Genomic DNA, 11,818 nt, shown 5'->3' on the forward strand with positions numbered 1-11,818 from the left:
CTCTGACGCCCCGTACCGCATCTACGTTTATAATATCTTTGGCGAGACTGCATCGTTCGGGTCGATGCACCCGTCCTTTAAACAGCAGGTCCAAGAGGCTGCTGGCCGTCGGTTGGCGCGGAGCTCTCGGCGAATCGCAAGAGAGGTGGAGGGGCGTTTTGGACGCCTCGGCATCCCCTTCTTTTCGTTTTGTTCGCGCGCAGGCGGCAACTTTTGAAGCGCACGGTAGCGTTCCAAGGTTGCCGCCGTTTCGTAAGTCCTGGTAAAAATTGTAACTCCGCAATGAGTTCGATTTTTATGCAAAATTATGAATGTAGGAAGACAATCAAAAGTAAGAGAAAAATGACACATCGATTAAAAATAAAGGAAAGCGACGCAAAGTTACATTTAAAATGAGAGTACAAAGAATGCATAGAAAAAGATATAAAATGACAGGTAAAAACGATACACTATAATACAATAAAATATACCTAATATGGATAAAACTATAATTCGCGCGATTCCCCGGGAAATCAAAGCAAAATAAAAAAAAATAAAAATATCGGATTTTTAATTTCGAAACGACTACGAATTACGCGCTCAGGTTGGCAGCCGCTGTCGGCTTTCCTTGAGAGAGTAGAGGAGTGGAAGAGAGAGAGAGAGAGCGCTTGAGTTTATGAGTCACGATCATGCTGGCCAGGCTAGACATGGGACGGGGAATCCCTCCCGTGGGAATCCTTCCCATTAGAAGGCAATTAGGCTGGAAACTTGTCGAAGCTCGGATTTACATGAGTAAACACGAGCGGGGATTTATTCCAGAAAATTGCTTGCTGATGGCTCTCAATTCTATGGGACCGAAGTGGATTATATCAAGTCCACCCCTTCCCGGATAGACCTCGCCTAACCTAGGCGAGTAAAAAAATTTCCTGAGAAATACCGTGGAGGGGGGGGGGGAGCAAAGGAAATTAAAGTGAGTCGCGTTCCGGCGGACTCTCCACATTTAGTAGCGATATATACAAGATTTCGGATTGAGGATGCCTTCCGGCAGTCCACTATGCTCGCATTATTTACATGGTTGGGGGTGCCTTTCGGCCGTCCACGAATATTTACAAAACTTACATGAATTAGATTCGGCGGTAGCGTTACGGTCAGACGTCCCTGTAGTTGCGGACGGGAATCCTCTCTGCTGCTAGACGTGGTTCCTCACTAGCGTCTGATGTCTCGTCAACGGCTGTGACGAGGCTGCCTCCGCCGATGCCGTCGGCAATTTCTCCATCGACGCGTTTGGCAAGTCCTTCTCCGCCGACGCTTTTGGCAATGGTGGGCCCGATCGCCTGACCGGGCAGATGGATGATGGGTTCTTCGTCTTCCATCTCGGTAGCTGCTGCTTGCGCAGGCAGCCTTATGAAGCTGGCGCGGTTGATGCTGGTGCCGGAGGCGCGGCTTCACCCTCCGCGGCTTGTGTCCGCCAGTTTGCTGGGGTTACATCAGGCTGCCGAGTTTTTAGTATTGAACAATCCCGGTGAAAGTGCCTGTCTGGACATTAGTGGCACTGCGGTGGTGGTCTTGGCGCAGACAGGGCCCTGGCGGTGGTTGTAGGCTGGTTATTGGCAGCTGTTGTTTTTGTTGCTGCAGGCTTCTTGGAGGTCTAGATGGCCTCATTGGATTCGGCTTGTAGAGCTCTCTCCATTAGATCCTCGAAAGATGATATTGTGGCTGCACGCAACACTCTCCGGATGCTCGGCTTGAGCGATTCCATGAGATGGCCATTAACCTGCTCCTCACTGGCGGTGGGTAGCATTCGTAATGCCAGCAGATATTTCTTTTGAAGAAATACCCCTACAGCTTCTTTGTCCTCCTGCTTATTCGCGTACAATTTGATTTGGAGCTTGTTGAGTGTTGAGACCCCGGCGTAGTGTTGAGTGATGAGCGACCTGAATTTCTCCCATGGTAGAGATAGTCCTCGGTACACCTCGTACCATTTAGCCGTTTTGTCGGTGAGGCACTTATTCACCATCCTGGAACACAGTGCCGATTCGATTGCTGCTTCGGCGAAACAGTTTTCGCACTAGCTCAGAAAGATGGCAGGATCCTCGTGGTCTTATCCTGCGAACGTCGGTATTGGAACATCGGGCGTCCTCAAGCGGCAGGTGGTGTTGCTGGCAGTGGTACTGTGGTTGGTGCTGCCAGCGGCGATCGGGCCTCTGTCAGTATTGCCGGCGGTACTGGCATATCCCTCCTGATTGCCGGCGGTTTTGGAACCCTCGATATGAATGTTGTTGGATCCGGCATGCTGCTTGGCCCTGGCAGCGGTTCTAGTTCTCTTTCGGGTTCTTGGAACAACACCCGATTGGAGTTTCTGTTTAGCCGTTGCAACGAGCGGCTTCTGCCCCGCGCAGATGTTGAATCTGTTGGCCTGGCTGCGGCCTTATTGTAGGCTGGTGGTGGCGAGTTTGATCTATCCTGAGACCCTTTTTCGTTCTCGGCTGGTTGAGTGCTGTTGAGCGTTACTGAGTCTTGAGGTGTAGACTCAGAAACCAAGGTGTTTCTGGTGGCCATGGCCCTGGGTGGCCTGCCTGGTGCTCGGCGTTGCGTAGTCGGTGAGCGTATCATCTGTGGTTCGGTTTCAGCTTCTGCCGATACTTATAAGATTTTTGAAGTCTTAGAGCCTCACGTTTGGGCCGCCAATTTGATGCAAGGTGGGTTCTGGGTGTTGTTTGGGCCGGTGGAAACCGAGGCCCGATTGTGCAGTGTTGCGAGGCTGCTGGATACTGTTCGATGATCGGAGCGCCACCCTGGCGCCGGAATGCTGAACTGGCGAGGGTCAGTGGAAACCGAGGTTAGGACCAGGCATAGGTAGGGTTTCGGAGTTTTGGAAGAGAGAGAGAAAGAGATTCGTAAGGAGTATCGCGGCTGCCTACGAGCTGACCGATCCCGTTGAGAAAAAGAAGAGTTCGAGGGTTGCGGGGCTTTACACAAGCTGACCGACCTCTGGAAATGAAATGTTCGAGGGTAGCGGGGCTGCAAGAGCTGACCGACCTCTAGTAAGAAAAAAAGATTCGAGGGTAGCTGGGCTGTAAAATAAGTTGACCGACCTCTAAGAGAGAGAGAGAGAGAGAGACTCCGTGGTAGGAAAGATGGTAGGCCACTGGATCAGTGCGAGAGAGAAAGAGAGCAACAACTCGACGGGGCTACTAGAGCAGACCGTCACTAAGGAGGAGAGAGGAGAGGAAGTTTTAAGAAAACTGCGAATTGATTTAAATTGTTTACTCAAAGCTCAAAAAAAGATGATACAGCGTATCGAGACTTTCTCTAGGGGTGGTTAGTCCGGAGAGATCGTCGGAGCGAGAGTGCATCGTTCGGGTCGATGCAACCGTCTTTAAACAGCAGGTCCGAGAGGCTGCCGGCCGTCGGTTGGCGCGGAGCTCTCGGCGAATCGCAAGAGAGGTGGAGGGGCGTTTCGGACGCCTCGGCATCCCCTTATCTTCGTTCTGTTCGCGCGCAGGCGGCAACTTTGGAAGTGCACGGTAGCGTTCCAAGGTTGCCGCCGTTTCGTAAGTCCTGGTAAAAATTGTAACTCCGCAATGAGTTCAATTTTTAGGCAAAATTATGAATGTAGGAAGACAATTAAAAGTAAGAGAAAAATGACACATCGATTAAAAATAAAGGAAAGCGATGCAAAGTAGAAATTAAAAGAATACATAGAAAACGAAGCATAAGTTAAACATAGATTAAAAATTGAAAGAAAATATAAATTTAAAATAAAAGAAAAATTACGCATAAAGAAAAACGACGCATAAATTAAAATAAAAGAAAAGAAACTCAAATTAAACATAGAACGAAGTAAGGTTAAAGGAATGTAAATTTAAAAATAAAAGGAAAATGAAACTTAAATTAAACATAGATTAAAATCGAAAGAAAAATTAAAATTTAAAATAAAAGAAAAGAAACTCGCGTTAAACATAGAAAAAAAGAAAACGAAGCAAAGTTGAAAGAATATAAATTTAAAATAAAAGGAAAAAGACGCAAAGTTACATTTAAAATGAGAGTACAAAGAAAGCAAAGAAAAAGATATAAAATGACAGGTAAAAATGATACACTATATTACAATAAAATATACCTAATCCGGATAAAACTATAATTCGCGTGATTCTTAACTAGGAATAATTTCCTTTATCCTTCCCTTCCCCGGGAAATCAAAGCAAAAAGAAAAAGAAAAATATCGGATTTTTAATTTCGAAACGACTACGAATTACGCGCTCAAGTTGGCAGCCGCTGCCGGCTTTCCTTGAGAGGGTAGTGGAGTGTGGGAGAGAGAGAGAGAGAGAGAGAGAGCACTTGAGTTTATGAGTCACGGCCATGCTGGCCAGGCTAGCCATGGGATAAAGGCCAGACAGATGGCCTTTACGGCTTCTCTCGTCCTTTCTCCCATTGAGTCTAAGACTCACAAGGTTAGGCGAGGTCGTAAAGAGGCCATTAGAAGGCAATTAGGCTGGAAACTTGTCCCAACTCGGATTCACGTGAGTAAACACGAACAGGGATTTATTCCAAAAGATTGCTTGCTGATGGCTCTCAACTCTATGGGACCGAAGTGGACTATATCAATTTATGATGGAGAAAGTATTAGAATTGCCCGAAATTTGACACCACAACATTCAAATTTTGAACCACATGACGCGAAATACGACAAAAAGTCTCAAAGAGAAATTATACGTTTTGAAAAATCCTACAAAATTTCTTTTAACCACTTTTCGATAGGACTCGTAATTTTGTTTTATCGTAAGTAACATATGCAGAAAATCGAAAATTTCAATATTACGCGAAAAGACGCGAGATATGTAAAAAATCTATGAGAAGACTTGTAGCATATTTTGCTTTATCTATAAAAAATAATATGAAAACCAAAATTATATTATTATCATAACAACGCGATATAGAGAAAAATGTTTAAAAAAAGGATTGTATTTTTAAATTTATTTTAAGTTGATTCAGAAAATATAAATTTACAACTGTCTGTCAAAAAACTAGTGCGCAGCGCGAGTGTCACGATAATATTGTGTACCTCAAAGCCTACAGAGCTTTGAGAAACTTAATCTTTAACTATATACTTATTTAAGAAGAAAATTCAGAATATTAACACGCATATAAATACTGCGATCTAAACAGATCTTTTTGATAAAGTGTTATTCAAGCAGTCTAAATGCAAAGAATAATGATCTGAGCGCGAATCGCGGGAATCAACAGACACGCGCCCTAGGCGCGCTCAAACTTGCAAGCCACGGGCACAGCGCACGATGAGAATGTGCCCGAGACAACAAATAATTAATTCACGGATTATTTTATTACAAACTAACAATTTAAAGATAAATGTTTTTGAAACTTTCCAATAATTGCTGACCTTTTAGCTTAAATTGAGAACTATAAGGCAAAATATTTATATATTCTGATCAACCACTTGTCAACCACTTGTCAACCACTGATCAACTCTACATCTAAAAACTCCAAATCGCTAATTCTACATGTATGAACGCTATACGATCATATTTATTTAAAAAATTAATTATTTTAAATTTCAATTTAATATGTTTATCAATTAAAATTTTTAATGTCTTCAAATTGTAGTTTCCTGTGGTCGAATTTCTACCGCCTATTTTCAAAACAACAAAATAATATTATTAACAGACAGTAAATTTTAATTGTAAAATGACTCATTTTTTCATAAAAGATGTAGCAGCTAAAAATACTTATTACGATACAATAACGGTTTAATTTAATTTAAAAGTACATCTTATGCCCCTACATATTTTCTTGATGAAAAATTTATTCAAATAATTGATTCATTAATTGAAAATAATAATTTAAAATTCGCAATATAAAATTTGAATTTTATACTTTTAAGTATTCACCGACTTAGTATCGGCTATTTGAGGACCATTTCGCTGGCCCCACCACCCACGCAAATTTAACTTTTTTCGGCCAAATATTTAGTGCAGAATTTTTTCAAATTTGTACAACCAAAATTATAATTTGTGCATCACCGGAAGTACCTTATTTTTCAGAAAAACACTGGCGGGGCCAGCGAAACGTTTCGCTGGCCATGACATTTTCCAAAATCAACTTTATATGCGTGGATTAGTTTCGTTGTAATTTGTTCAAATTTGTGCAACCAACTTCAACCACTAGAAACTACTCCCTGTTGAGCAAACGTCATATCAGATCCAGCGCAACATACCGCTAGTGACGACATTATCCAAAATCAACTTTATATGGGTGCATTGTTTTCGTCTTAATTTGTTCAAATTTGTGCAACCAACTTGAACTCCTGAAAACTACCCCCTGTGAGAAAACCACCATGGCGGGGCCAGCAAAACGTTTCGCTGCCTCCGACATTATCCAAAATCAACTTTATATGGGTGCATTATCTTCGCTTTAATTTGTTCAAATTTGTGCAACCATGCTCAACCCCTGAAAACTACCCCCTAACATTATCCAAAATCAACTTTATATAAGCTGATTTTGGATATTGTCGGGGCCAGCGAAACGTTTCGCTGGCCCCGCCATGGTGTTTTCCTTACAGGGGGTAATTTTTAGGGGTTGTAGTTGGTTGCAAAAATTTAAACAAATTAAAACGAAAATAATGCACTCATATAAAGTTGATTTTGGATAATGTCGGGAATAGCGGTACGTTGCGCTGGATCTGATATGACGTTTGCTCAACAGAGGGTAGTTTTCAGGGGTTGAACTTGGTTGCACAAATTTGAACAAATTTAAAAGAAGATAATGCACCCATATAAAGTTGATTTTGGACATTGCAGGCCCCAGTGAAACGTTTCGCTAGCCCCGCCATAGTGTTTTCCGCACAAAGGGTAGTTTTTAGGTGTTTTAGTTGGTTCCACAAATTTTAACAAATTAAGACGAAAGTAATGCACTCATAAAAATTTGATTTTGGATAATGTCGGGGCCAGAGAAACGTTTCGCTGGCCCCGCCATGGTGGTTTTCTCATAGGGGGTAGTTATTAGGATTTGTAGTTGGTTGTACAAATTTGAACAAATTAAAATGAAAATAATGCACCCATATAACGTTTATTTTGGATAATGTCAGGGCCAGCGAAACGTTTCGTTGGCCCCGCCATAGTGTTTTTCTCATAGAGGGTAGTTTTTAGGGGTGGAAGTTGGTTGTAAAAATTTCAGCAAATTGAAACGAAAATAATGCACCCATATAAAGTTGATTTTGGATAATGTCGGAGCCAGCGCAAACGTTTCGCTGGCCCCGACATAGTGTTTTTCTCACAGGGGGTAGTTTTTAGGGGTTGAAGTTTGTTTTACGAATTTGAACAAAAAATACGAAAATAATGCACCCATAAAAATTTGATTTTGGATAATGTCGGGGCCAGCGAAACCTTTCGCTGGCCCCACCAGTTTCTTTTCTAAGAAATAAGATACTTCCGGTGATGCACAAATTCTAATGTTGGTTGTACAAATTTGAACAAATTCTGCACTAAATATTTAGCCAAAAAAAAGTTAAATTTGCGTGGGTGGTGGGGCCAGCGAAATGGTGCTGGCTATTCGATGGACTTGTTCGACGGGTGAAGATTGCAGTGGAAAACTAGTTGGTGGACGCGATCTTCAGGTTGAGAGGCATGGAGGGATCGGGCAATTTACGCCGGGAGCGCCGTCTACAATTAGTTCCTCGAACTATACACGTGCCGCATCTAGGCTTATAATATCTTTGCCGACATAACCGCATTACAGGTGTACGAACAAGGATATCTTTGGTACGATGAGCTACCTTATAGAGCTTCGCATAGTGACCGCCAGACTTCACGTTTTCATGCCCATCGGGAATACCGACTACTGCCGATAAAATTGACAGCTGATTGCAGTACATACCCTGGCGGACCGAAGGAACCGAATGGAGCATGAATAAAAAAGTTAAGAAAAAATCGAGTTTCTTCCTTGAGGGCTTTTATTAATAACAATAGTCATTAACAATAATGTGCAGGTATCGAACATGCTACTCAAGATAATCATATTGTTAACGCTGAAATAAAAAATATGAAAAGACGTAAAGAATTGTGGCATGTAGGGGGGTGGGCTAACTTTTATAAAAAATACATTGTTTATAAGACCGTGAATACATAATAGCTCGTCGTACAAGAAAATATGACAAGAGTGAAAAGTTAAATAATGTGTCAAAGATTGATAAAATTTTTTTAATCAATTCTGGTTGTTGAGGGTCATTATTTTTATCTTCTTTCTTCATAATGTGTCCCCTAAGGATTTACATGACTTCCGTTCCTCACAATCTTTCTGCTAACATATATATTTTTTACAATCTTATATTTACTATATATACAATTATTCATAACTATTTACATAAAGTCTTATATCTAGTTCCTTATCTCTATGTCATGTGATAGGGCAATTTAGGATTTATTAGCAAACGAGTGAGCAAATGATCGAAAGCGAGAGTACAATCGAGAGTTGGCACTGGTTAGTTTGTATTGCTGGATTAACAAATGTTGGGGCCCTAGGCCATGTCTGTTTTTGCCCCCCGACTGTTTTTGCCTCTTTTATGCTATTGTTTTGCATTAACTAATATGTTAAATAATTATTTAACCAATAGGGAATTCTATTCATACGTTTCACTAAACAACTTTATTTAAACACGTTAACATTAGTTTTCCATTATTAGTTTTTAAAATTCAATTTTTCCCTAATAAAAACAAAATAATATTAAAAAGTTGTTGAATTTCAAAAGAGAAATAATTTATAATACCTAGTTTTAATATACTTCCCATATGTATTGCACTACATATACACAGAAAAAACAAAAGATAAAGTTTACGTCGATTCCAGGTGAAAGATTCATTTTCATTCGAGATGTAGCGAGAATCGCGACGCTGGCGTTGTCTATCGTCGTTTAACTTCATTAAATTGCAGAGAAATGGGGATTCCCATCTGTCAGTTCTTTTTCGCTTTTTGCTAAATAATATTATAAATAAGTTATAATTCGTCTACAAGATTGTAATTTGTTTCGGAGGAGATACTATATGAGTAAGGACAATTCTTTTTCTTTCTTCCGTTGCTTATTCTACATGTTTTACCGAAATTTGCTCACTTCAGCGTGACGCAGTAGACGAGATCAAAATTATTCTCCTAACCTGGTTAAAACTGTCGCCGAAATATATTTAATTTTTAACTGTTGCAAGTCTTAAATGCAACAAATTTAACTCTTGTTTTTTTTGTGTTCTGTTAAATCTGGTGTCCTGATTTAGAACTCGAATTCATTCATACCATGCCGTTTTCCCATTGCTGCTAAGAACGCCATATCATAAGACAGCTTTTATTCCATCGTACGATAAACTTTCGCCAAATAGCATGTAAACTTTAACAGCGGAAAATTTTAGATGCAACAAAATGTAACTTCAGTTTTTTCTGTGTATGTTTTACAGTTTGAATTTATAAAATAATTAACCTGTGAAATATTCCGGAGTTTCAATACCGCTTTCTCACTTTTAATTTAATTGGGAAAATAATTTTTATTGGTTTTAAAACAGAGAACGATCGCTCTCCGCTAGCATTCGTCGATAAAATACTTAGATACATTCGAAGCTCGATATCAAGATTTAGGTATAAAGTTATCAGGTGCTTTTCGTGAATAATTCGTAGAAACGTGGCCGCTGAGCATTCTTTTTCCTTCAGACCTATGATGTTCAGCTTACAGATAGAGTTCAGAGTAGGAGGATGATTCACAATTTTGAGGGTGGTGGCGAAAGCCCAGGGTCCGGAGGAGTGTTTAGATACGTTGGTTCCGAAAAGAGGCAAAAATTGTCGAAGATGCTTTTAGAAAAGATAACACAGCTGTGTACTTTAGAAACATCAAGGTTTGCCTAAATGAGACGAGGCTGAAAGGCCTAAAGTGAAAGCGCACGTACCTCGCTTTTCTGAGGGATTAGGATTTGGTCTTCCATATTTTCAATATTTTTATCTGGAGACCAATAACGGGTAATAATAGTAAATTCCAAAATGCTAGAGTTTGAGTACACTAAAGATTAGGGGACTCGAAGAAATCACGTTTTAAAACAGATGTAAATCTTTATAAATGTGAAAATTGCGCAGCAACATGATAGTCCTTTTGAACTATCGTGTTAAAAAATCGTTTTATTGCGGTAATAAAAGCTAGCCAAGTTTTTGATAAGGTTCGACAAACAGATTGGTAAATTCATAGAATTTAAAAACGAATAATAAAAGATACGCAATAAAATGTGAAATACAGTAGGTCATAAAATTAGAAAATTTAAAAATAGTATACGTTTAAATTAGTATGAATATTATGCTGAGATTTAGAGATAAGTTATTTCTAATGGTGACTGTCTTGCATATTCGATGTCATTACATTGCGATAGGAAGCGGAGACAATATTTTCGCGCTAAGTTCGTATTCTCCTTGAGGTCAGACAACTCAGCGGCGCCACTAATGAATAAAAAATGTCATATAATGCATATTTTTTTGCTATTTTTTGCTATTTTTTACAAAAAAAAAATGTTATTGCTCCCTTAGTTTTCGAGAAAACAGGGCGACGCTAGCTTGCCGGCAACTCAGCGGCGCCCTCTACAAAACTAATTCAAAAATCAATTAATTAAACAAAATGAATAGGTTAGATTTTTTGCTATTCTTTTGCTTTACAATGAGCTATTAATCGATTTCGTAAAGTCAACCCTTATTTTAAAAAAACTACCCCCTGTAATGCAAAAATGTATTTAAAAAATTATTAAAAAATGACTAGGCTAGAATTTTTTGCTATTATTTGCTTCACAATGAGCTATAAATCGCTTTCGTAAAGTTAACCCTCATTTAAAAAACTACCCCCTCCAACGAAAACAAGTATTAAAAAAATATTGAAAAAATGACTATGCTAGATTCTTTTGCTACTTTTTTGCTTTTAAATGTTATATTGAACACTTTTATAAAATAAACCCTTATTGTAAAAATCAACCCCCTGTAATGAGAATAAGTATTTTAAAAAAGTATTGAAAAAATGACTAGGCTAGATTTTTTTGCAATTTTTTTTTTGTTTTCAAATGTGATTTTAAACACTTTTGTAAAACCAACCCATATTGCAAAAAGCAACGCCCTGTAATAAAAAAAAGTATATAAAAAAGTATCGAAACTTTATTGACACTGGAAAATTCGAAAAAGATTCATTTTTACAATTTCATATCTAAATGGTGGTAAGGGGTTGATTTTAGGCGTTAAGAGTTAGATCAAAAAATCGAAAAGGCTGTTTTTAAAGACCCCAAAAATCAGAGACTTCATTAAAACTGGAAAATTCTTAAGAAGATTATTTTTTTACAATTTCATATCTACGTGGTAGAGAGGGGTTGATTTTAGACGTTAAGGGTTGGAACCTAAAAATTGTAGTCGGTACTTTCAAGGAGCCCAAAAATAAGATACTCCATTGACACTGGAAAATTCTCAAAAGGATTATTTTTTTACAATTGCATATCTACGTGGTAGAGAGGAATTGATTTTAGACTTTAAGGGTTGCAGCGAACAATCTGAAACGGTATTTTTGAGAAGTCTGAAATTCAGACTCCATTGACACTAAAACATTCTAAAAAAGATTATTTTTCGACAAAGTTATATCTACGTGGTGGAGAGGGGTTGATTTTAGACGTAAAGGATCGGAGCCAAAAAATTGTAGTCGGTATTTTCAAGGAGCCCAAAAATCAGATACTCGATTGACACTAGAAAATTCCCAAAAGGATTATTTTCCTACAATTGCATATCTACGTGGTATAAAGGGGTTGATTTTAGACGTTATGGGTTCAAGCCA

At 39.2% G+C, this 11,818-nt stretch overlaps 1 protein-coding gene across 1 annotated transcript; it reads right to left on the reverse strand.

Moving 5' to 3' along the window:
* Positions 1 to 1,627: 1,627 nt before the first annotated feature.
* Positions 1,628 to 1,996, reverse strand: LOC117173545 (activity-regulated cytoskeleton associated protein 1-like). The gene has a single exon (XM_033362185.1). The coding sequence runs from the start codon at positions 1,994 to 1,996 to the stop codon at positions 1,628 to 1,630; it is 369 nt and encodes a 122-aa protein (XP_033218076.1).
* Between the last annotated feature and the right edge of the window lie 9,822 nt (positions 1,997 to 11,818).

This window comes from Belonocnema kinseyi, chromosome 5, assembly GCF_010883055.1.
Source record: "Belonocnema kinseyi isolate 2016_QV_RU_SX_M_011 chromosome 5, B_treatae_v1, whole genome shotgun sequence".
NCBI lineage: Eukaryota > Metazoa > Arthropoda > Insecta > Hymenoptera > Cynipidae > Belonocnema > Belonocnema kinseyi.